This window comes from Salmo trutta, chromosome 14, assembly GCF_901001165.1.
Source record: "Salmo trutta chromosome 14, fSalTru1.1, whole genome shotgun sequence".
Taxonomy (NCBI): Eukaryota; Metazoa; Chordata; class Actinopteri; order Salmoniformes; family Salmonidae; genus Salmo; species Salmo trutta.
Genome location: NC_042970.1, coordinates 12,758,424 through 12,785,024, shown reverse-complemented (window position 1 = coordinate 12,785,024; position 26,601 = coordinate 12,758,424). Strand labels below are relative to the sequence as shown.

Below are 26,601 nucleotides of genomic sequence, written 5' to 3'. Positions count from 1 at the left end.
CAACCAGTTTTTTCCCAGTGGGTAGCTAGCTAAGAACATGTTTCATCAAGTAACGTTAGCATATATATATATATATATATATATATATATATATATATATATAACAAATACCCCTCTCATATGAATTATAAAAGTGCAGTAGTCCTACATTACAACTTAGCTTATCAAAGTTAAGAACAAACCAAGCTTCATTTTTATCAATATCATGCAAATCATTACATGTGGTAAAATGAAAGTGTGACTGAAAACATGGGTAATTCACTGGGGAGTCGATCAGCTGCTTGCTGGCCAAATGTATATTATTTGTTCAAAATCACATCTCGCCCAAGAAAAAAATCAGCTCGGATTAGATGCTCCTGACAAATGAAGTGTTGGTATGTATGAATACATTATCACCATAATGGTTCAAGGATCTTTAAATTTTTTGAGGATTTTTAAAAAATGAATATGATATGCAGCAACAATACATTTCGTCCAGCAATAATTCAAGCCATGATGAAATTAAATGATCCTTTGGAATTTGCGATTCAGGTTAGGGATAGGCTAATTTGAGTGAAACTCCTTGCTTTTGAGAATCTATGGTAGTGTAAAACGCTCTAATCCACACCCTCAGCAGTTTACAATCCTTCTGTTTGTTGTGGGAGAGCATGTGACCCAAGGTGTGTGAGAGAGAGAGAGAGAGAGAGAGAGAATTTGAGCCTTATGCAAATTTCAATTGGTTATAGTTGAAAAAGTATAAATGCTATCAAAAAGCTGAATACTATCACACTATTGTGCCAGACCGGTCAGCACATTTTAAAGTTTGAATGGCGTTTCTAGCTAAAACGGTTGAAAATTACTTACGGTCCAAACGTTTACCATGTTAAACTATGGCCATTGTAATGCATTGTGATTTATGCAGGTACTTTTGTAATGTGAAAAGTATTAGTAGTATCAAAACGTTTTTTTTTTTTCAAGCAAGTTGTTTGTGTTGGTATATTTTATGGTTTTGGTGCTACATGTGGTAGCGGAATAATAATGAATTTAGTTGAAATTATGTGGAAACAACATTGATTCAACCAGTGTGTGTCCTGTGGGAAGTATGAGCAATCACACCTAATTATTCATGTAGACAGTTGACTTTATTGAATAATTAACCATTTTGGAGTTTAGACGATTGTTCTGATTATATCTAGTTGATTTCCTTGCACACATTCAGTAACAAACAAAAACAGGATTTCCAAACAGACAAAACAGTCAATCACATTTCAAATATTTGTGTCAAAACAAAATAGCCTACTGACTAACAGATAGTAATTTCAGGTGTGGTGATCCTCGGGTGATCATGAGGATGTGTTCGGCATATCTGTCAATGTCATACTGTCCTATAGGCCTACAGTTCAATCATGTCCTCCCCTTCCTCCTGGGCGAACAGGTATGTGGCAAAATTGAACAAAAACGCCTTTATCTTATGCCCATTTGACACCCACCATGCTTTGTACATAGCCTCCCCAAACAGCACAGACAGGAAGATGATGACGAAGATGAGAAAGCAGCGGTCAGTGTAGTAGGTAATCTTCTCCCTGCGGGTCTTCTGGTCCCAGGGCAGGGCTTGGCGGGCCTCGGCATAGCGGCTAAAGTGTAGCAAGGCATCCTCCTCTTCAGCCGTCTCCCTCTCATGTTCAGTAACTCCGTCTCCCTGTGCCATCTCTTCAACACTTCCTCTATTGGGCGATTCTATATATCCCTTCACCCTAAACCCTCTAGTTCAGGATTTCAACGTTCACGAAACTAACAAATAATTAGAGATGGAGAGAAATGCAGAGAGTGGTGATTATAGTTTTACAGCATCCATACTGCTTGTGTGTCCCTCGTGAAGATTGGTATCCAGTCTATCGATTAGCACTCTCAGATCTCTGGTAACTTAGCTTCCATTGTCAACTCCTCCTCCTGTTGTTGTCTCTGTTTTCTGAATCAACGAGAAACAGTCTTGATGTCTCCTGTGTATTATTCTGTCTGGTTTTCTCCCTGTGTTAGACTGGCTGTAGGGAAGAAAGTGCCAGGCTGATTAGTTTGGTCAGGACACTTCACTAAGAAGATATAGGGGATTAAGCCACACTCAGCAGTTTACAATCCTGTTTGACCCAAGGTAACAGATTGTAAAAGAGAGAGAGGGGGAGGGGAGAGCGAGGGGGGGAGAGAAAGAGAGATCATTAAAATGGAAAATTGGCTTTTGTCAATCAAGTCAGTGTCCTCTTATACAGACAGTTAGCATGATTGATAGGAGCACAAGCACTCTTGCATCAGTGTCACCTCTCCCATGTACTGTCATGGAATCTTTCAGCTGGGTAGACTGTCCATTTCTAACAGCTCCTTCTAACAGATCCATGCAGGACCTGAGCCATCTCTTCATATGAGCCCACCACGTCACCCACTGGGCACAGACGTCAATTCAACATCTATTCCACGTTGGTTCAATTTAATTTTGTTGAAATGACATGGAAACAACGTTGATTTAACCAGTGTGTGCCCAGTGGCAACTCTATGAATCATTGAGTTCAGGTGTTAAATCCTTAAGACTCTATTGACCAGTGTGTCAATCTAAGTAACATAATACAATTAATTACTACTAAAACAGGAGTATAAAGATCGAGTCCATGTAAAAAACTGGAGGCCTCTTATTCATCAACATTGTGATTCGAAAATCCTTGCAAATGCATAGCACATAGAATAAAAAAGGTTTTACCAGATATTGTTCATCCTGATCAGACAGGTTTTTTACATGGACAATATATTTGAGATAATATACGACAATTACTTGAAGCAATTGAACATTATGAAACATCAAAAGATACCAGGCCTGGTCTTCGTAGCAGATTTTGAAAAGGCGTTTGATAAAGTCTGACTAGAATTTATATATAAATGCCTGGATTACTATAATTTCAGTGAATTTCTTATACAATGGGTTAAAGTTATGTACAGCAACCCCAGATGTAAAATAGTGAATAATGGTTACTTCTCAGAAAGTATTAGCATTTAAGTGGAGTAAAACAAGGCTATCCATTGTCTTCATATCTATTTATTATGGCCATTGAAATGCTAGTTATTAAAATTAGATCCAACAAGAACATCAAGGGGTTAGAAATCCAGGGGATAAAAACAAAAGTGTCAATGTATGCTGATGACTCAAGTTTTTTCTTAAGTATGCAGTCTCATTGAAGATCTTGATCACTTTTCTAGCCTCTCTGGACTAAAGCCTAATTATTACAAGTGTACCATATTACGTATTGGATCGTTAAAAAATAGTGTTTACACTACCTTGTATTTTACCAATAAAATGGGCGGATGGTGAAGTAGACATACTTGGTATTCACATCTCAAAAAATATAAATTAACTTACCGCAATCAATTTCAATACAAAGTTTGGTGTTGCCTTCCCCAGACGACTCGTTTGAAATCATATGAGCAAAAAATATAAAATTTTATTTGGAATGCTAAGACATACAAAATTAAGCGTACCTATTTACATAATGAATATGTGTTTGGGGGGCTAAAATGATTAAATATTAAAGCTTTAAACCTCTCACTAAAAGCTTCACTCATACATAAGTTATACTTAAACCCAAAATGGTTCTCCAGTAGATTATTGAGAAAGGCTCATGTTGAAAAATGTCCTTTTTGCCTTTATACAGATTACAATTACTCATTTCCGACTAATTGAAAATGAAATTTTGTTTAAAGTATCGCCCTTTCTCGAACAAGTTATACAAAGCTGGTTTCAATTTCAGTTTTATCCTCCATAAAAGATTGGCATATTGGCAATTGGCATAAATAGAAAAATATACCAGTTTCAATTGACGACAAAAATGTTGACATCTGCGCCATGCATGTTGCAAAATAAATGGAAAGAGATTTTCGATGTATCAATTCCATGGCAGATGGTTTATGAACTGATACAAAAAACAACACTTGATGCAAAACTTAGTTTTTCCAATTTAAATTATTATGCAAAATTCCACCAACAGAATGCTAAATATATCAAATCAAATCAAATGTTATTTGTCACAAACACATGGTTAGCAGATGTTAATGCGAGTGTAGCGAAATGTTTGTGCTTCTAGTTCCGACCATGTAGTAATATCTAACAAGTAATTTAAAGGCCAGGCAGAACTCCTATTTTCTCTTATTTATTCCCATGTATGTTATGTTTGAGTGATAATGTACTTACTGTATTGTGCTTTGCCGTGAGCTAGCACTTAACCCTGAGTTGCTGAAATCATATCTGCTATAGGCAATGTGGGGATTGACACTGATTTTTGAAAAATGGTATGTTTCATGACCTGTGTAGAGGTGTTATTCACCATGTGGTGAATGAACACACATGGACACTAGGACACTGTGAACATGACTGCATGGGGGACAACCACACCAGGGAATGGATCAAAAAGGGCTCTCACAGACAAGTCCTCAAAACAAGGTGGCTGAAGGATCTTCATGAATACCTGAACTTCAGGTGGGTTACATGCCGGGGCAGTAGGTAGCCTAGTGGTTGGAGTGTTGGGCCAGTAAGCGAAAGGTTGCTGGATCGAATCCCTGAGCTGTCAAGGTGAAAAATCTGTTTGTCTAACCTTGAACAAGGCAGTTAACCCACTGTTCCCCGGTAGGCCGTTATTGTAAATCAGAATTTGTCCTTTATTTTAAATGTAAAATTAATAAAAAGTTCTCAAGAATCCTTCCCCCGATTTAGCAATTGATTACAGCTAATGGTCCATTATGCACTACTGCAGTAATGTCCTCGGGGACCACCAGAATATGTATACAAATATCGGTCTATTGGTCACAGAGGACAGGGTTGGGAAACCCTGCATTAGGGTGATGTTTGGGAAACCATGCATTAGGGTGTTGGTTGGGAAACCATGCATTAGGGTGATGGCTGGGAATCCCCATAATGACAAAGAGGATTCAAGGGGAGTGACCCAGGCTCGACCCAGGCTGGACCTTCTTCTACCATACGATTGTGAAGTAGGCGAAGACGTGGGATGCAGGAAAAATGTTGAGTAATTGAATATAAACAGGAACTTCTCAGTGTACAGTTGAAGTCGGAAGTTTACATACACCTTAGCCAAATACATTTAAACTCAGTTTGTCACAATTCCTGACATTTAATCCTAGTAAAAATTCCCTGTCTTAGGTCAGTTAGGATCACCACTTTATTTTAAGAATGTGAAATGTCAGAATAATAGTAGAGAGAATGATTGATTTATTTCAGCTTTTATTTCTTTCATCACATTCCCAGTGGATCATAAGTTTACATACACCCAATTAGTATCTGGCAGCATTGCCTTTAAGTTTTTTATCTTGGGTCAAATGAGATGGGTAGCCTTCCAGAAGCTTCCCACAACAAGTTAGGTGATTTTTGGCCCATTCCTCCTGACAGAGCTGGTGTAACTGAGTCAGCTTTGTAGGCCTCCTTGCTCGCACACGCTTTTTCAGTTCTGCCCACACATTTTCTATGGGATTGAGGTCAAGGCTTTGTGATGGCCCCTCCAATACCTTGACTTTGCTGTCCTTAAGCCATTTTGCCACAACTTTGGAAGTATACTTGGGGTAATTGTCCATTTGGAAGACCCATTTGCAACCAAGCTTTAACTTCCTGACTGATGCCTTGAGATGTTGCTTCAATATATCCACTTAATTTTCCATCCTCATGATACCATCTATTTTGTGAAGAGCACCAGTCCCTCCTGCAGCAAAGCACCCCCACAACATGATGCTGCCACCCCCGTGCTTCACGGTTGGGATGGTGTTCTTCGGCTGGCAAGCCTCCCCCTTTTTCCTCCAAACATAACAATGGTCATTATGGCCAAACAGTTCTATTTTTGTTTCATCAGACCAGAGGACATTTCTTCAAAAAGTACTATCTTTGTCCCCATGTGCAGTTGCAAACCATAGTCTGGCTTTTTTATGGTGGTTTTGGAGCAGTGGCTTCTTCCTTGCTGAGCGGCCTTTCAGGTTATGACGATACAGGACTCGTTTTAATGTGGATATATATATATACTTTTGTACCTGTTTCCTCCAGCATCTTTACAAGGTCCTTTGCTGTTGTTCTGGGATTGATTTGCACTTTTCGCACCAAAGTACGTTCATCTCTAGGAGACAGAACGCGTCTCCTTCCTGAGCAGTATGACGCCTGCGTGGTCCCATGGTGTTTATACTTGCGTACTATTGTTTGTACAGATGAACGTGGTACCTTCGGGCGTTTGGAAATTGCTCCCAAGGATGAACCAGACTTGTGGAGGTCTACAATTTTTTTCTGAGGTCTTGGCTGATTTCTTTAGATTTTCCCATGATGTCAAGCAAAGGGGCACTGAGTTTGAAGGTAGGCCTTGAAATACATCTACATGTACACCTCCAATTGACTCAAATTATGTCATTTAGCCTATCAGAAGCTTCTAAAGCCATGAAATCATTTTCTGGAATTTTCCAAGCTGTTTAAAGGCACAGTCAACTTAGTGTATGTGAACTTCTGACCCACTGGAATTGTGAAACAGTGAATTGTAAGTGAAATAATCTGTCTGCAAACAATTGTTGGAAAAATGACTTGTGTTATGCACAAAGTAGATGTCCTAACCGACTTGCCAAAACTATAGTTTGTTAACAAGAAATTTGTGGAGTGGTTGAAAAACGACTTTTAATGACTCTAACCTAAGTGTATGTAAACTTCCGACTTCAACTATATGCAGTGTATTGTAAACCATCCAATCTCCTTTCTCTAAACCATTGAGGGAAGTGATGTACAACCTTATTTGTTCTGTTGTAGTTAGATTGTAAGATCTGTGACCTTACGAATTGACCTTGAAAGCACATTTTTATATTTTATAACACAATTATGTTGGTTTATAGCTATTAAAATATATTGTTGGCCTCTTTACCCTCCTCTAATCCTCCCATCCCTGTGTTCATGGGGCTCTACCTGCCTCATGGGGCTCTACCTGCCTCTTTTATTTCTTGTTAGGTGACAAGTGGCAGAAGATTCTGGATAAAAGGTATTTTTGATCTGGTTATATTCTGAGTTTCTGCTTTAGCCATTTATCACTTGTCCATTTTTTTGTGATAGCTAAGGGTTAATTTGCGTTTGATCATGTTCACATTGCATCTTAACTCCTTAAAGCTGGAATCAGCGAGTCATTGGCGACCCCCAGGACGCACCTCTTTTGTTATTGCACTTTGAACAAAACCCAACCCTTGCCTCTTTTTCTCACTTCTCTTTTGGGGTCGAGTGATCCAGATCCAAAACGAATGATGATGATGCTTGTTCAGTATAACATTTCTGAAAATGTTGTCCCTGCTACCACAACTGTTTATCTACAACTAGCTAGCAGCTGACTACTCCGCTGTTTACATTCTAGCTCTCTCACTCCCTCTCATACGTGCTCCCTCTCATGCCCAAACGCTCTCTTTCACATCTATGCACTCTCCGATTCTCTCACAACCATAGATTGTATATATAAACAACACAAGACGCGGGGGGAAGCCTGGGGTCATGGACAACTCGCTGATTACCACTTTAAATATGTCATTGAGTTTATTTGTTTTTTTAAATATTTGCCTAGTGGGTTAAATGCCTTGTCCAGGGGTAGTTATGTGTTTTATATCCCAGTTGAAAACTCATCTGGAATATCTGTACCATAGCCTAATAAGTTCACGCCTCTGTGTTAGTTCACTGGTTTATGTCTTATTTCACTGGACATCCCATGTCTCCTTGAATAGCAAGGCTTGGAGTAACTTCTCATTTATCAGCATAGACCTGGAACAATTAATTGGCGTTAACTGTTGTTTTGAGGGTGAAATTTGAACAAAATGGTAATATTGTTAATATAGACAAACGTTGTATAAAATGTGTAAAATTTGACCTTTGAAACGTGATATCCAGAAAAAACAATTATACAAACAAACTAATGTAACATTATTTATTTCTGCACACTTTCAGTTGTATAAATAAAGAAAATCTGACATTTTCCCATTTTAAAACTTTGCTCTGCCGGGAGAAAGTGCAGTGATGACACTTTTGGGTGAGAAATAAACTAACAACCTTTAATATGACATGGTGTGCCCAGTAAGAAGGTTTCTGATGTCCTGAAGATGCACCTGGCAGGTGTTTGTGTGTGGAGAATGCAAACTGAGAGAGAGGTTGTGTTCTGTTCACAGCAAGTGACATGATGCCATACTAATGTCAGGCAAATACATTTACATTTTAGTCATTTAGCAGACGCTCTTATCCAGAGCAACTTACAGTAGTGAATGCATACATTTCATTTTTATTTCATACATTTTTTTTATTTTTATTGGGGTTTTTTTCGTACTTGGCCCCCCGTGGGAATCAAACCCATAACCCTGGCGTTGCAAACACCATGCTCTACCAACTGAGCTACGGGGAAGGCCAAGTGTCTGGCAATGGACACTCTTTGGACATATTACTAGCATGGCATCATGCCACACGCTTTGGGAATCCTAGTGCCTCAGGTGGAACCCAGTGTACTGTGAATGGGAATCAGGGAAAGTGTCCCTGATTCTCTGAACACAGCAACTTGGGATGCCTACTACTGCATAGACCTCTTAAAGGACTAGAACACTAGTCACTTCAATAAGGTTTACATATCTGGCATTACTCATCTCATATGTATATACTGTTTTCTATACTATTCTATGATATCTTAGTCACTTAATAATGTTAACATATTTTGCATTACTTTTTACGCATCTCATATGTATTTACTGTTTTCTATACTATTCTATGGTATCTCATTCAAATAATGTTTACACATCTTGTATTACTCATCTGATACGTGTATATACTGTATTCTATAATATTCTACTGTATCTTAGTCCGTTCCGCTCTGACATCGCTCGTCCATATGTATATAGTCTTAATTCATTCCTACTTAGATTTGTGTGTATTGGGTATATGTTGTGTAATTTCTTAGATATTACTTGTTAGATATTACTGCACTGTCGGAGCTAGAAGCACAAGCATTTCGCTACACCTGCAATAACATCTGCTAATCACGTGTATGTGACCAATAAAATTGATTTGACAACTCGGTTTCCTGCACTAAAGGCAACATGCTGCCACATCACAAACTGTGTTTAGGCAGCATGCCGTTACTCCCGGGCGTCATCTCCAGTCTCTGCTGCATCAGCCATTGCCAACACGTCAACCCTATACCGCCTGTGCAAACGTAAATATCCGTTGTCTAGGCAATAATGGGTGAAATGTGGCAGCTGTCTTACACAGAGGTCTGGTCCCTGACCTAAACACTTCCTCTCTCTGTCTGTAGGCATCTCCCTGCAGTTACCAAGGTTACCACCTAGTACATGTTCAGGTGGTGGCTCACCATTCCGCCGCTGTTAAATCTCTAGGACATCAAAAACCAACCCTGGCTCTCGCTGAAACATCAGCCTCACCACCTCCCTGTTGTCTGTATCATCCAGCTCCCTGAGGAGGAATTCCTGAATTAACTGATGCACACATAGCCTATTATCAGTAAGGCAGAATGGGATATTTCTCCCCACACCCAACTAAAGGTATTTGTCATTATATATATATATATATATATGGTTAAGGTCCAGGATTCATTCAGTGATCCAAGATGGCGTAGCAGTCAGACGTCTTTGTACTTCGTCTTGTCATGTCCCATGTATATATCTTTTCTTCGCATATCTTTTTTATATTTTTCTAAACCTCAACTTCAAAATACTCTCCTGCAACCCGCCTCACCCAATGTGGTGTGGATCTGCTTTTTTCTAAAGTATTTTTCTTTACCTCTGAATCAGAATCCCCCAACAGAAGTTAGCCAGCTAACGAGCTACTAGCAAGTAGTCAGCTACCCACTGCTAGCGGTCATCAGCTACCTTTAGCTCGGAAAGTTCTCGCCAGTTTGTACAACGCGATTCAAACCAGAGCATACCGGACCTATTTTCTCTCCATATCTCCGGATTCCTACCGCAAGCTCTGAACCTTCTCACCTGGATCATCGCAGCTAGCTAGCTGCAATCCGAGTGACTACTCCTGGCTAACGTCTCTGTCCCGAAGCAAGTACCAATTAGCCTGGAGCTAGCCCATGCTAGGCCCATCTCCCGGCTAGCTGAAGAGGTCCATCAGCCACTCCTGGGCTACAATACCTATTTTGCCAACTGGCCTGGACCCCTTTTACTGCTTGTACGCCGATCCTTCAAGACTGGACTACCGACGTAATCTGCTCGAGGGGGTTACTCAGCTGGCTCATACATCGCGACGTCCCCTGAATGTGCCTCTGCTAGCCTGCTAGCTGTCTAGAGCATATTGGACTGTTAGTCCAATTGGCAAATGGATCTATTCATCTGTCGGAATCGCGGTGTCTCCAGCCAGCCCAACCACTCACTGGACCCCTATGATCACTCGGGTACGCATGCCTCTCCCTAATATAAGTATGCCATGTCCATTACTGTTCTGGTTAGTGATTATTGTTTTATTTCACTGTAGAGCCTCTAGCCCTGCTCAATATGCCTTAACCAACCATTTAGTTCCACCTCCCACATATGCAATGACATCACCTGGTTTAAATGTTTCTAGAGACAATATCTCTCTCATCATCACTCAATGCCTAGGTTTACCTCCAATGTACTCACATCCTACCATACCACTGTCTGTACATTATGCCTTGAATCTATTCTATCGCACCCAGAAACCTGCTCCTTTTACTCTCTGTTCCGAACGTACTAGATGCCCAGTTATATTAGCCTTTTGCCGTACCCTTATCCTATTCCTACTCTGTTCCTCTGGTGATGTAGATGTTAATCCAGGACTTGCAGTGCCTAGCTCCACTCCTATTCCCCAGGTGCTCTCATTTGTTGACTTCTGTAACCATAAAAGCCTTGGTTTCATGCATGTTAACATTAGAAGCCTCCACCATTAGTTTGTTTTATTCACTGCTTTAGCACACTCTGCCAACCCGGATGTCTTAGCCGTGTCTGAATCCTGGCTAGGAAGACCACCAAAAACCCTGACATTTCCATCCCTAACTATAACATTTTGCACCAAGATATAACTGCCAAAGGGGGCGGAGTTGAAATCTACTGCAGAGATAGCCTGCAGAGTTCTGTCTTACTATCCAGGTCTGTACCCAAGCAATTCGAGCTCCACCTTTCCAGAAACAAGTCTCTCACCGTTACCGCTTGCTATAGACCACCCTCTGCCCCAGCTGTGCCCTGGACGCCAAATGTGAATTAATTGCTCCACATCTATCTTCAGAGCTCGTCCTGCTTGGTGACCTAAACTGGGACATGCTTAACCTGTTAGGGCTAGGGGGCAGTATTTACACGGCCGGATAAAAAATGTATTCGATTTAATCTGGTTATTACTACTGCCCAGAAACTAGAATATGCATATAATTATTGGCTATGGATAGAAAACACCCTAAAGTTTCTAAAACTGTTTGAATGGTGTCTGTGAGTATAACAGAACTCATATGGCAGGCAAAAACCCGAGGAGATTCTGTACAGGAAGTGCCCTCTCTGACCATTCCTTGGGCTTCTTGACTCTCTTTATTGAAAACTTAGGATCTTTGCTGTAACGTGACACTTCCTACGGCTCCCATAGGCTCTCAGAGCCCGGGAAAAAGCGGAATGACGTCTTTGCAGCCACTGGCTGAAAAACATTAGCGCCTTTGGTAAGTGGTCTATCAGAGGACAATGAGACTGAGGCGCGTGCACGAGGTGACCCCATGTTTTTATTTTCTCTCTCTTTGAACTAAAACACGGTTTCCCGGTCGGAATATTATCGCTTTTTTACGAGAAAAATTGCATAAAAATTGATTTTAAACAGCGGTTGACATGCTTCGAAGTACGGTAATGGAATATTTAGACATTTTTTGTCACGAAACGCGTCGGGCGGGTCACCCTTATTTACCCTTCGGATAGTGTCTTGAACGCACGAACAAAACAGAGGATATTTGAACATAACTATGGATTATTTTGAACCAAACCAACATTTGTTATTGAAGTAGAAGTCCTGGGAGTGCATTCTGATGAAGATCAGCAAAGGTAATAACATTTTTCTTATAGTAAATCTGACTTTGGTGAGGGCTAAACTTGGTGGGTGTCTAAATAGCTAGCCCTGTGATGCCGGGCTATCGACTCAGAATATTGCAAAAGGTGCTTTCACCGAAAAGCTATTTTAAAATCGGACATAGCGAGTGCATAAAGCAGTTCTGTATCTATAATTCTTAAAATAATTGTTATGTTTTTTGTGAACATTTATCGTGAGTAATTTAGTAAATTCACCGGAAGTTTGCGGGGGTATGCTAGTTCTGAACGTCACATGCTAATGTAAAAAGCTGGTTTTTGATATAAATATGAACTTGATTGAACAAAACATGCATGTATTGTATAACATAATGTCCTAGGATTGTCATCTGATGAAGATCATCAAAGGTTAGTGCTGCATTTAGCTGTGGGTTGGGTTTATGTGACATTATATGCTAGCTTGAAAAATGAGTGTCTGATTATTTCTGGCTGGGTACTCTGCTGACATAATCTAATGTTTTGCTTTCGTTGTAAAGCCTTTTTGAAATCGGACAGTGTGGTTAGATTAACCCCTTTTTGGGGGTAGGCACAAAACTACCTCCATACTTACATTAATTATTTTAACTGGTACCAACTTCAGACCAAATCCTAACCCGGACAACGCTGGGCCAATTGTGCGGCTGTGATTGGGACGCCGGGTTGTGATACAACCTGGAATCGAACCAGGGTATGTAGTGCATCTCTCGGGAGCCCACCAATCAGGACCTAATATAGTAATATATTAGTCACATAATAATTTAACACGTTCATACATTTTTTTATGTAGTTATTACACAATCACTTGTATTTCATATGTCACAACGATTAATAGATACATATACTATGATGCCAGTAAAGTTGTGCCTCGCGCACCTGCCCTTCCCCAAGCTCTGGGCACTCCTAGTAAAAAAGAAAAGCTAGCTAACTGATGGATGCAAACAATGTTCTTCCCCAAAAACATAGCAAAACGACATAATCTGTTTCGGTAGTTATAGTTAGCTAGCCAACTATCTAGCAAGGTGTCATCATCTAAAATACCCCTAATTTATAAGAGAGTTTTTATTTGATTCAATCGGACCCATCTATGTGAAGCTAGCCACAATAAGGATAAGGCACACTAGTGGAATTTGTGGTTAGCCTTCAAAATAAAAGTGTGTCATTTATATTTACTATGGATCCCCATTAGCTGCTACTCTTCCTGGGGTCCAGCAAAATCAAGGCAGTTATACAAATAACATTATTTGACGCGTCAAATAAACTTGTTGACCAATTTTTTTAACTTGTTTTTAATCCCAGCCCCCGTCCCCACAGGAAGCCTTTAACCTTTTGGTAGGCCGTCATTGTAAATAAGAATTTGTTCTTAACTAACTTGCCTAGTGTCACCGAGTAGACTGATAAACCATTTCATTGCTCCACATTCCAACCTTGTTAAACATGATCTAGTCTAAATATGGCATGATTCCACCAATTGTAACTTTCTGTGTCACTTTCAAAGATAAACCTTTACTTTGAAGGCGAACTGAAAATTCCACTAGTGTGGCTAATCATTATTGTGGCTAGCTTCACAACACATAACCCGGTCCGGTCAAGCCTCACCACCCAGATGAAGCTAGCTGGCTGCTTATAACGTTAGCTCTGGGCAACAGGTTCAAGTTGCGTCTAGCTAGTTATTTTCACGAACTGAGGTTAAATGTCAATAGGCGAACAACAAGTGGCTACCTAGCTAATACTTACGCACAAGGATTCCTAAATCATTGCTAAGAATATTAAAAATGACTGCAGTTTTTACTAGTCATTGTTTTCAGGCTGGTTGCATTAGTGCTAACGTTAGCTATCTACCGCCGAAGTTCTAACATCTGTATCAAAGATATTTGCCTTTTTTTTTTATCCTGCTCGTTTGATCCTGGTCTTATTTCAGATGCTCACACAGACGTTTTCCCATTCGGTCGAACAAATATGCCTCTTTACCAACGCGGGGTTGTAAACACATCGTTCGTGGCCGGCGTGTGCTTGTTTGCATACTTTTCTTTGTACAGTTTTGACAGTGCTTCTGATCGTAATTGTGGCGCTTGGCTTGCACGTGCAAATTCAGCTACACAACATTCTATAATAGAATTGTGTTATTTGACGTGTCAAATGGAAAGCTTATTTAACGCGTCAAATAGTGTTATTTTGACGTGTATATTTTTTGACATGCAAATACCCAAACGGCATTCCATAATTGCTTCCTCATTGGGGTTTTAGGCTGGGCTTCTGTATAATCACTTTGTGACATCTGCTGATGTAAAAAGGGCTTTATAAATAATTGTGACAACGTTTGACATGTCCATGGCTCAGACATAATGCATTTTATAGTAGGCCTATGTTAATGCTTTTCCATATTGAAGCCATGCAATTACTTAGAACAATGTGGACTGCAAACAAATTCAACATATTTAGAAAATGTGTTTCCTCATGCTATTTAACAAACTAGGCTATAACGGACTAACATTCTTATTAGAGTTAATTACAGCACAATACATACAAGACTATAAATACACAACTTGAAGCAACCACATATTTAGCCATGGAGCACGTTCAAACCTACAGCACTACAGCCAGCACTACGATTTAACATTGCATTAGGTTTGTTAAAATAGAGCCCTCTGCGTGGTAAAGTTGGCAGTTGTTTTCAGACTGTTCAGAACGCTACCTGGGAAAAGTAAATAGCATGCAGCCGGTGTAATTCAACTCACTTGGTGGGAATCTTGACCCGGAGGTAGCGGTCGATGGCAATGGCCACTAGGGACAGGATGGAGCCCTGGGTGATGATGAGGAGCAGGCAGGAGAAGAAGAGGCAGGTGTCGAACTGAGTCTTCAGCCCCAGACTGATCACTACAGCCAGGGGGATGACCAGGGCTCCCACAGCGATGTCGGCCACCGCCAGAGACACGATGAAGCAGAACGTGGTGTCCCTCAGGGCCCGGTTCGTACAGACCACCAGCACCACTAACACGTTGCCCAGCACAGAGGCCAGGGCTATGGCTGTCTCCATGGAGATGTACATCATGTCCACATGCTCCCATGGCTTGACACCGGGAGAGGAAGACATTTTAAAATTCCCCGGATTTCCCCTTGCCTTTCCTCAGATTGAAAATTGTTTAAGAAGTAGTTAAAGGTTCTTCTTCTTCAGTTGGTCCTTTGCATTCAGCTAATTTGATTGTGTCCTCTTCCATTCTGTGCGTTCCCTCTGAGCTGCTGCTGGTGAGAGAAGCGTGGGTGGTCGCTGACCTGGCATTGACTCACTGAGTGGGCCACTGAGTGGACTGCTCCACACTGACCGGCTGATCCCCTGCGTCTCTCCATCTCTTAGAGGGGAGGGGCCTCGTTCTCCTCCCATCACTCCTCTGGAACAGTAGGGAGCTTCTCACACATGCCATGGGCGCGCACATGGTATGTGTGTGTGTGTTTGTGTGGGTGCGCATGTGCTATGTGTGTGTGTTTTTGTAGGTGTGAATCTGTGTGTGCATACATGTGGGTGAGAGGGGAGCTGTGACTGGTCTGGCAGGTGGGTCTCATAAAACATGCATTTGGGATATTTTTTAACATTGCCTCAAGATAACGGTGTCAAATGACAATGTGAGTGACCTAGGTGCCATTTTAACATTTTAGTACTCTTTCTGTCACCTGAGATGAACTGCAGACAGGACCTTGACACTTACCCAAGAGGATTTGTGAGAAACGAACATTCTGCGCCCCCACCCATGCTTTTGTGCTAACCAAAACCGATTTCATCCTCTCAAATGGCTTTGCATGAATGACTGGACCGCACGCTGTGTCCAGATGAGCTGTATGTGATGTGATATGTTTTTACTTCCTGAATAACAGAGGATCTGTAGAAATAGAACCTTACATCGCCTATAGATAATTGTTGTATCCTGCCTTTTTGCCTTTAGCCTTGTTCATAATGGTGAATTAATTAATTAATCAATCCATCATCTTTAGTGTGACTAGAGTGCTTCCCCTGCCTGTATAGATTTCTCCTTAATCACAAAGCATCAATAAATATGATACATGGGAGTAATTGGAATTATGTAATGTGCAAGTTATTCAGTTGCAATCTGTGATTTAATTTCATACACCAGCTAAATAACTTGTGTGAAATATGGTACGTTTTGAATGGTACATAGTGCATAACTGTAGCCATTCACTTATGTAACTCTATAGCGACAGGAAGATGATTGTGATTTTATCACATTTATATGCTCATGAATACATTTCAACACACATTTTCCTCCTTTTATCATTTTGAAACATAATTTTCTGTGATTTTTTTTTTACTTCACTCATTCATTCCCGTTCTGTACCTTCTTTACATAAAATTAATCATTCTGGACCAGCTCTTTGCTAAAATAGTAATGGAGCCATGCAAAAAAAGGGACACAATTTAAACACTGACATTGAAATTAGAGGTCGACCGATTAATCGGAATGGCCGATTAATTAGGGCCGATTTCAGGTTTTCATAACAATCGGAAATCGGTATTTTTGGACGCCGATTTGGCCGATTATTTTAATTTTTAGACCTTTATTTAACTAGGCAAGTCAGTTAAGAACACATTCTTATTTTCAATGACGGCCTAGGAACGGTGGGTTAACTGCCTTGTTCAGGGGCAGAACGACAGATTTTTACCTTGTCAGCTCAGGGATTCAATCTTGCAACCTTACGGTTAACCTGTTAGGGCTAGGGGGCAGTATTTTCACGGCCGGATGAAAAAACGTACCCGATTTAAACTGGTTACTACTCTTGCCCAGAAATAAGGATGTGCATATTATTAGTAGATTTGGATAGAAAACACTCTGAAGTTTCTAAAACTGTTTGAATGGTGTCTGTGAGTATAACAGAACTCATATGGCAGGCATAAACCTGAGAAAAAGTCACCCAGGAAGTGTAGGATCTGAGAAATGTAGTTCTTTCTAGGCCCTTTCGAAACTACAGTATCTGTGCTGTTACGTTGCACTTTCTAAGGCTTCCATTGGCTGTCTAAAGCCTTCAGAAAGTGGATTGAGCCTTCTCCTGTCTCTGGGCAGAGTATAGGAGCTCAGTTACTGAGTGGTCTGCCTGAGGACAAAGAGATTGGAAATGCGCATTCCCGCGAGCACGCTGTTTTTATTTTCCTCCTTGAAAGAATACACTATTGTCCGGTTGGAATATTATCGCAATTTTACATAAAAAATACCATAAAAATGTATTTTAAACAGTGTTTGACATGCTTCTAAGTTCGATAATGGAACATTTTGACTTTTTGTGTCTCGAATTGCGCTTGCGCGTTACCCTTTGGATAGTGACCTGAACGCACGAACAAAACGGAGGTATTTGGACATAACTATGGATTATTTCGAACAAAAACAAACATTTTTGTGGAAGTAGCAGTCCTGGGAGTGCATTCTGACGAAGATCAGCAAAGGTAATACAATATTTCTAATACTAATTCTGAGTTTAGGTTGCCCCAAACTTGGCGGGTGTCTGAATAGCTCGCCGTGATGGCGAGCTATGTACTCAGAATATTGAAAAATGTGCTTACACCGAAAAGCTATTTTAAAATCTGACACAGCAATTGCATAAAGGAGTTCTGTATCTATAATTCTTAAAATAATTGTTATGTATTTTGTCAACGTTTATGATGAGTATTTTTGTAAATTCACCGGAAGTTTTTGGTGGGAATACATTTTCTGAACATCATGTGCCAATGTAAAAAGCTGTTTTTGGATATAAATATGAACTTGATTGAACAAAACATACATGTTGTCACGTCCTGACCAGTATAAGGGGTTATTTGTTATTGTAGTTTGGTCAGGACGTGGCAGGGGTGTGTTTGTTTAGAGTGTTTCGGGGTTTGTTGGGTTATGTTCTTGTTAGAAATAGACTATGTTAGTTCTAGTATGTCTATTTCTATGTGGTGTTTGTTGGGTTGACTTTCAATTGGAAGCAGCTGCTCCTAGTTGCTTCTAATTGAAGGTCCTATTTAAGCCCTTCATTTAGCTGTGTTTTGGGTTTTATTGACATATATGCTTGCTTGGAAAATGGCTGTGTGGTTATTTTGGTCTATGTACTCTCCTAACATAATCTAATGTTTTGCTTTCGCTGTAAAGCCTTTTTGAAATTGGACAATGTGGTTGGATTCAGGAGAGGTTTATCTTTCAAATGGTGTAAAATAGTCGTATGTTTGAAAAATTGAAATTATTGGATTTTTGAGGTTTTTATATTTCGCGCCATGCGATCCCATTGGCTGTTGGCTAGGGGTTTCGCTGGCGGAACGGGGTTCTGCTAGCGGAACGCCTAGATGTAAGAGGTTAATCAGTTTGCATACTTGTTTCATCTCTTATTGTCCTTGTTGTGTTTATAACAATGTGTTTGTTTGCTTCGGTTGCATACAGGTGTAGCATCTTCATTTGATTACTCTTTTGTTGCTGATTTTCCTGTGACGCAGGAAATGCAGACGAGCTTTATGATTTACAGAAATTTGCAGAAATTTGCACTAACACATTAACAGTATTGCATTTTTCATGTATACTGATTTTGGACAGCTAATAGCCTAACCATCACACACAGCATTATGTACTAAACGTTCAAATCCCGTTGCTGCAGGATTATTTTGTTGCAACAGTACTGGTCAAATTAAGATTATACATCTGTATCTGTTTTCTGGATGCTGCCTTCATCAATGAAGTAGAGTAGAAGGATAAATCAGCAATATGTCCATGCAATCCGGGATCCTTGGGACGTGCCTACCTCATTGAAATTGACATTTAAAATGGTTAAAGTAAGGTTTAAGGTTAGGGTTTAGGGTAGGGATGTCCCAAGAAACTCGGATAGCACTGACAAATATGTCCTATAGGAGAAACGTAAATATTGATGCGCTTGTGACTCCCAGATATTGTGGGTAGAAACTTTTGACATCTGTACAGGAACATGGTGGAATATTACTCAACAATGACCCAGATCCCTGGCCACTATCACTCAACTCAATATAAACATTTATTGCTGAAGCAGACAAATCATTGAAAGAGTGCAATTTTTTTTCCATCAATTTTTGGGGATAACTGCCAAATAGTGCATGTTATTTCCATTTCTGGGCAATGTAATCAGTACATCAAAATTCAGTACATTCAAGAAACAAGTCTTTAAACAGGAAATTGATAAGAGTAAAATGAAACCTGTAAGAGCCCACTTACTTGACTTCCTTGAAACTTCCTCTGTCTATTTTTACCCTTCAGTTTTTTTCAACAAATGCCAAATTGACATATTTTTATATGTGGCATCCTAGCAGTAGTTTTCCCTTTTTATACAGGTTCTTAGGTCTTGATGCACTTTCCCAAAGATAAAAAGCTAAGCGACTCACTTTTATTGTCTTCCTACACTATTAACATGCTGTACCTAGAACTGTGTCAATTTTCATAACACGGATAGCATTTCCATCAATATTTCTGTCTGCACTGTTAGGGTTGCTGCTGATAATGTTTTCAGTGGTCTGGTTGCTCAGAGAGCCCTGACTGCCACCTCGACACACAAAGAACTTCCTCCAGATCCTCAGGTACGCTTCCTGGATCTTGCGGATCTTAAAGGCATAAACAATTGGGTTGACAGCTGAATTGCCATGGGAGAGGAGGATGCCCATGTAGAAGGCCTGTTGGGGTATGTCTGATGGGTTACCAAAGTAGGCAACACAGTTCATGATGTCCAGAGGGAGCCAGCAGAAAACAAACAGCACCAGTACCAGAGTAAGGGATCGGGCAAGGCTCCTCTCCTTCGTGAAGTAGGTGTGGGACTTGGTACCGCTCCCCACGCTCTCTCTCAGGTTCTTTTGTATGATACAGAAGATGTAGCAGTACAGGACAGCCATGATAAGCAACGGAGTGAGGGTGCAGAGGAGGAAGAAAAAGTAAACCAGGTATGACATGGGAATCACAGCCAGGAAACGGCAGATGATGGTGGTTGAGTTCCCTGAGTGAGACAAGGTGTCACGGTTGTACCACCCAAACATGGGTGGGAAGCTCAACATGAAGGCAACAAACCAACATATTGCTACCATCACCCAAGACCTCCTCTCTGTCACTGTCCTCTTGTACCTGTTGAAGCAGAGAATCTGTTCATCTGACATGACAACTGTTCATCTGACATTTTAAACTGTGTATGTACTGCATATGCATGCAGGCTCACCTGAGAGCGATGAAGACACGTAGGAATCTGTCCACAGAGATGGCTAGCAGAGACATGACCGAAGTCATTGTCAACATGATGACCACACAGCTTATGAAGAGACATACATTGAATGAGGTGCACACCCGTCCATCCACCAGCACAGCCAGCGGCACAGCTACAGAACCTACAAGGAAGTCAGCTGCAGCCAGAGAGACCACAAAGCAGAAGGTGGGCTGCCGGAGGTTGCTGCTCGACCACACTGCCCAGATCACCAGCACATTTCCCAGACAGCAGGCAACAGCGATCAGCACTTCCAACACTGTGTAGGCCACCTCTCCTCCAGACATCCTGTCAGCCATCCAATGGAAGTTTAATATTGGCAATTACTGTACTTAACACTAAGTGTGCCCTATTCAATACACCTGGAGATTTTCCTTTTCCTGTAGGCTCGAGGATGTTCACTTGGTTATTGAAAAGGTTTATTGAAATGTCACAGCCCCCACTTGCCTGCTATAGGTTGGTGATAAGTGGGGTTGTGGTATCTCACTTCTCCTACACTGCTAGTAGGAGGAGACTGTGTATAAACTAGTTTGTTCCTCTCAGTTGAAGCCTTATCTTGAACATTTGGTAATAAGAGGCAAGGTGTCGCAATCTTAAAATTTATGTTGGCTACAGAAACATGTTTAGCTGTGGTCGAGTTGTACACATTTCCTTTGGCTTTAGAGTAAGGATGCTCAAAAATACACTTTCCTTTGTGAATGGTATACATGTCACAATGTGGAAAGTGACAGGTGTTATGTCTGGGATGAGCAGGCACAGTGAAGGCAAAGGCAGACAACAAAATGTATTATAGGCCATGGTTTTCAATCATCATCGTTTCAGTAATCAAGTTCAATTACCATTTTTAACGCTGTCCCACAATTCAGTTCAAATGTTTCACTGCCATAATATTTTATTTTTGCTTTTAACTTAGAAAACCATGCTACTTCAAAATCCAGCCTGGTCTCATAGACTAGACGTAACATAGCAAATGGATATCCAATATATTATGTTTGGTATGGTTACATAAGAAAGAGGGTTACTTAAGGCAAAAACTAAAGGAGGGTGGTTGGTCGGGGTCGGCGTATAATGCGAACATCTTGCAAGCCTAAGGTTGCATGTTTGAATCTCATCACAAACAACTTTAGCATTTTAGCAACTACAACTACTTAGCATGTTAGCTAACCCTTACCCTAAACCTTTCTCCTAACCCTACTCTTAACCCTTTAACTTAACCCCTAACCCCTAGCCAAACAAAACAAGGGGCATAGGAAGTGGCAGGCGTTAATTTTCTCTAAATCTCCATTGTAACAGATCTGTATATAATGATGAGCTGCTCATGTCTTAACCCTAACAATTGGTGTCTTTCTCCTAAAGCTGGGAAGGCAGACGACAAGCTTAGGTCCAAAATAAGCCCATAAAAACGCATTGGGCTTATTTTGCACAGATGAAAGCTCTTGCTTCGCCTCTTATTCTCTGATTGTAACTCAAACAAATTTCCATCAGCCATGTGGGCTCACCAATGCCATCACATGCTCTGGCAAACTTGGGATCCACCATCATTCCGGATTGCATTCGCTTCCTGTGGGCTGTCAGCATAGCCGCGAGAAGTAGGGGTGCTGCTGCACCGCCTGAAAAATCAGGATAAAAAACATTAATATAAATATATATATATATATATATATATATATCTTTACTAGTCCTATATTAGAGGACCGTTATAGCCATCTGTAGCTTTGCACCCACCCAAACAAAACAGTTGAGATGACAACCAGAGCAACCAGACCACTGTGAACAAAACATGTATCACCAGTAATCCTAGCACTGTGAGTCATAGTTAATGATTTGTTGAATGATAATTCCAAAATGACATTTTGGTTTTCCTTACCCTGTAAGCAGTCTATAGACAAGGTATGACAGCAATCCTTGTTTTGCTTTTGTTTACCTGGGGTGCGTTCATTTTGCTTGACAATTTGTACTGAATAACACTTTTCTCCAAATTGGTCCACAGTGTCCTTCGATAGCCTTTGAGGTACGTTTGCTCAAATTTGGTGTGCGTGGCCTGACCAATATGGGTGTAACCAATTGAAATCGCAAAACTCGTGCAGCACATCATACGGTAATCGCCCTCTGTGCAATCATAAACACAGCATTTTTCAATTGGTAGTTCAATACAGTACAATTTCTGTTGAATTGAACATTGCACACCATTCTGTCACACTGACCACACCCCTGGCCACTGTTTCCAAATGCTAACTTTGGTACCGATTATTATAATTTTTTGGAGCTTCATGTCCAAATAATCCTAAAGTATCTCAAATGTATTGTGTACCTCAATAAAATTACTTATAGATCATTTGGACATGAAGCACAAAAAATGCTAATATTGGAATTTTGGTGAACTATCCCTATAACCTAACCCTTGTTCCGAAACCTAACCTCACAAATGGACCGGTCCATCGTATTCTAGCCTACAGCTCTCTGGATATAAGATTGTAGTACTCTATTCTTCATTACCCTCTCTAGATTGACTTGGCATTGCCAGTACAGGCCCTAAATCATTCTAATGTGGTAGAAAGGTTTATTGTAATATACTGTATGAGGACGAGCTATTGTCCGCTGTCTATTCTTCATTACCCTCTCTAGATTGACTTGGCATTGCCAGTACAGGCCCTAAATCATTCTAATGTGGTAGAAAGGTTTATTGTAATATACTGTATGAGGACGAGCTATTATCCACTGTCTTCAAACGCTATGTTTTTAGAATTGTGTCCAAAAACCACTGCAAGTCAATATCCCCGAAAAAATGTTTTTGTGGATTTATATCCAGATCATTCTAAAGTGTCTAAAAGTTACTTTAACATGATTTTGACATGACATGTGAAATAATGCTAACTATCCAATTCTATGGAATATTACCAAAGTAAATCATAAAATTAAAAACATCGACTGAGCTGCGAGTTCATATTTTAATAGGAGGGCAGAAGGACAGGTGCTCGGGTGCTGGTTGAGCCCTATCTGTCTGCTAGAGTTTTGACCTCTGGGTATGTTTTGCAACAGAAACCCACTGGCCAGTGAATACACCTCTGAGACTGTAACCAACACTATGAATAGCAGTAATGAATTAGTACAGTACCATGCAGAGGTTCTCCAGGTCAGGTTCCTCAGGGGATTAAGTGGCTGTGGTGAAGAGATCCCATTACCGGTAATGCACATCGACACAGAGAAGAGGGTCGTAGAATGGATGAATGTGTTCCAATGGTAAAATGTGAAAAACAGTGAGTTAACATATATAATGTATTTCTGTTCTGAGGGAGCCAGCAATAAAACAATGGCATTGAAAACGTAATACCAGTAGGATTTCAGAAGACTAGAAGCAGCACGAGCTCTACTGCATTATCAACCACACAACTTCTGTGGAAGATTCTATTGTTTTCGCATCATAGCTTAATAAGAGGCCTATGTTTTGACACAACGATCGATTTAACTTAATATCTATTTTTTTTACTTCTTCTCTTTTTAAAGAACAAAAAATCCTGCTTCAGTCACAATGAAAGAACCTGCTTCAGTCCCAACGAAAAAAACCTGCTGCAGTCCCAACGAAAAAAAACTGCTTTTGTAACGCCCTAACCTGAGAGAGCCTTTTTATGTCTCTAGGTTTGGTCAGGGTGTGATTTGGGTGGGCATTCTATGTCCTTTTTTCTATGTTTTTGTATTTCTTTGTTTTGGCCTGGTATGGCTCTCAATCAGGGACAGCTGTACATCGTTGTCGCTGATTGGGAGCCATACTTAGGTAGCCTGTTTTCCTTTGGGGTTTTGTGGGTAGTTATTTCTGTTTAGTGTTTTGCACCTGACGGAACTGTTGATCGTTTTGTTATTTTGTCTAAAGTGTTCTCAGTAAATAAATTTAATGATGAGCACTAACCACGCTGCATCTTGGTCCCCTCTTTCAGACGATCGTTACAGCTTTAGTCCCATGGGGTTTACAGATTATTATATTATATTTTTGACTGTCTGCTAAATTACTCTTATCATTTATTGCTGAAGCAGACAAATCATTGAATGAGATTGCAATTTGTATTTCCTTGTTTCATATGCCCAATTCATATTTACATTTTCAGATTACACATCTACATATTTATTGGAAACTGCCAAATAAATCACGTTATTTCCATTTCTGGCCAACTTGATCATACAGAAAAAAAAACATTTAAAATTCAGTACATTTCAGAAATGAGAGTCTTTAAACAGGAAATTGATGAGTAAAATGAAACCTGTAAGAGCTCTCTTACTTGACATCCTTGCAACCTTCTCTGTGTATTTTTAACCCTCAGTTTTAATCAACAAATGTGAAATGTAAAAATATGCCAATGTATGACACCCTGGCAGTAGTTTTCCCTTTTTATACAGGTTCTTAGGTCTTGATGCACTTTGCCAAAGATAAAAAGCTAAGCGACTATCATTTCTGTTGTCTTCCTACACTATTAACATTCTGTACCTTCAACTGTGTCGATTTGCACAACACTGATAGCATCTGCATCAGTATTTCTAGCCGCACTGTTAGGGTTGCTGCTAATATTTTCAGTGGTCTGGTTGCTCTGAGAGCCCTGACTGCCACCTCGACACACAAAGAACTTCCTCCAGATCCTCAGGTATGCTTCCTGGATCTTGCGGATCTTAAAGGCATAAACAATTGGGTTGACAGCTGAATTGCCATGGGAGAGGAGGATGCCCACGTAGAAGGCCTGTTGGGGTATGTCTGATGGGTTACCAAAGTAGGCAACACAGTTCATGATGTCCAGAGGGAGCCAGCAAAAGGCAAAGAGCACCAGGACCAGAGCCAGGGATCGGGCAAGGCTCCTCTCCTTCCTGAAATAGGTGTGGGACTTGGCACCGCTCCCCACCTTCTCTCTCATGTTCCTCTGGATGCTACAGAAGATATAGCAGTATAGGACAGCCATCACAAGCAACGGAGTGAGGGTGCAGAGGAAGAATGCAAAGTAAACCAAGTATGACATGGGAATCACAGCCAGGAAACGGCAGTTGATGGTGGTTGAGTTCCCTGAGTGAGACAAGGTGTCACGATTGTACCACCCAAACATGGGTGGGAAGCTCAACATGAAGGCAACAAACCAACATATTGCCACCACCACCCAAGATCTCCTCTCTGTCACTGTCCTCTTGTACCTGTTGAAGCAGAGAATCTGTTCATCTGACATGACAACCATTTTTTTAAACTGCGTATGTACTGCATATGCATGCAGGCTCACCTGAGAGGGATGAAGACGCGTAGGAATCTGTCCACAGAGATGGCTAGCAGAGACATGACGGAAGTTATTGTCAACATGACGACCACACAACTTATGAAGAGACATACATTGAACGAGGTGTACACCCGTCCATCCACCAGCACAGCCAGTGGCACAGCTACAGAACCTACAAGGAAGTCAGCTGCAGCCAGAGAGACCAAAAAACAGAAGGTGGGCTGCCGGAGGTTGCTGCTCGACCACACTGCCCAGATCACCAGCACATTTCCCAGACAGCAGGCAACAGCGATCAGCACCGCCAGCACTGTGTAGGCCACCTCTCCTCCAGACATCATATGGAAGTTTAATATTGGCAATTACTGTCCTTAACACTAAGTGTGCTCTATTCTATACCCCTGGAGATTTGCCAGCACGTTTCTTGTTCCTGTAGGCTCGAGGATGTTCACTTGGTTATTGAAAAGGTTTATTGAAATGTCACAGCCCCCACTTGCCTGCTATAGGTTGGTGATAAGTGGAGTTGTGGTATCTCTCTTCTCCTACACTGCCAGTAGGAGGAGACTGTGTATAAAAGAGTTTCAATATACCATAAATAGACTTGTAGTAAATCTGAAACATCTACAATGCTACCACAGCTAAAACATTTCTGTTCCTCTCAGATGAAGCCTTATCTTGCATAAACATTTGGTAATACGAGGCAAGGTGTTTCCATCTTCAAATCTGAGAGATGGTACAGGACTTTTTTATGTTGGCTGCAGAAACATGTTCAGCTGTGGTCGTGTTGAGCTGTGATCGTGTTGTACACATTTCCTGTAGCTTTAGAGGAAGGATGCTAAAAAAATACACTTGCTTCTGTGAATGGTATACATGTCACAATGTGGAAAGTGACAGGTGTTATGTCTGAGATAAGTAGGCACAGTAAAGGCAGAGGCAGACAACAAAAAGGTCAGTTTCAACATGTATTTTAAGGCATGGTTTTCAATCATCATCATTTCAGTAATCAAGTTCAATCACCATTTTTAACACTGTCCCACAA

General features: G+C 40.7%; 3 protein-coding genes across 3 annotated transcripts; all 3 read right to left on the bottom strand.

Annotated features, from left to right (window-relative positions):
* Positions 1–121: 121 nt before the first annotated feature.
* Positions 122–15,168, bottom strand: LOC115207419 (adenosine receptor A1). The gene is made up of 2 exons (XM_029774486.1): positions 14,817–15,168; positions 122–2,021 (listed from the first exon to the last, which is right to left on the bottom strand). The coding sequence occupies exons 1-2, from the start codon at positions 15,128–15,130 to the stop codon at positions 1,904–1,906; spliced, it is 432 nt and encodes a 143-aa protein (XP_029630346.1). The 5' UTR covers positions 15,131–15,168; the 3' UTR covers positions 122–1,903.
* Positions 15,169–19,071: 3,903 nt separating this feature from the next.
* LOC115207418 (adenosine receptor A3-like) lies at positions 19,072–20,920 on the bottom strand. Its single transcript, XM_029774485.1, has 2 exons — positions 20,281–20,920; positions 19,072–20,189 (listed from the first exon to the last, which is right to left on the bottom strand). The coding sequence occupies exons 1-2, from the start codon at positions 20,619–20,621 to the stop codon at positions 19,484–19,486; spliced, it is 1,047 nt and encodes a 348-aa protein (XP_029630345.1). The 5' UTR covers positions 20,622–20,920; the 3' UTR covers positions 19,072–19,483.
* Positions 20,921–24,359: 3,439 nt separating this feature from the next.
* LOC115207417 (adenosine receptor A3) lies at positions 24,360–26,390 on the bottom strand. The gene is made up of 2 exons (XM_029774484.1): positions 25,572–26,390; positions 24,360–25,488 (listed from the first exon to the last, which is right to left on the bottom strand). Exons 1-2 carry the CDS (start codon positions 25,901–25,903, stop codon positions 24,786–24,788), a joined length of 1,035 nt encoding a protein of 344 aa, XP_029630344.1. The 5' UTR covers positions 25,904–26,390; the 3' UTR covers positions 24,360–24,785.
* Positions 26,391–26,601: the final 211 nt, after the last annotated feature.

Bases quoted from the DNA above. Each gene is read 5' to 3' on its own strand.
- LOC115207417 (XM_029774484.1), bottom strand. From the start codon at position 25,903: ATGATGTCTGGAGGAGAGGTGGCCTACACAGTGCTGGCGGTGCTGATC. The intron at 25,489-25,571 runs GTGAGCCTGCAT...CTGCTTCAACAG, and splicing joins CGCGTCTTCATCCCTCTCAG to GTACAAGAGGACAGTGACAG.
- LOC115207419 (XM_029774486.1), bottom strand. From the start codon at position 15,130: ATGATGTACATCTCCATGGAGACAGCCATAGCCCTGGCCTCTGTGCTG. The intron at 2,022-14,816 runs GTGAGTTGAATT...TCTTCCCTACAG, and splicing joins CGGGTCAAGATTCCCACCAA to CCAGTCTAACACAGGGAGAA.
- LOC115207418 (XM_029774485.1), bottom strand. From the start codon at position 20,621: ATGGCTGACAGGATGTCTGGAGGAGAGGTGGCCTACACAGTGTTGGAA. The intron at 20,190-20,280 runs GTGAGCCTGCAT...CTGCTTCAACAG, and splicing joins CGTGTCTTCATCGCTCTCAG to GTACAAGAGGACAGTGACAG.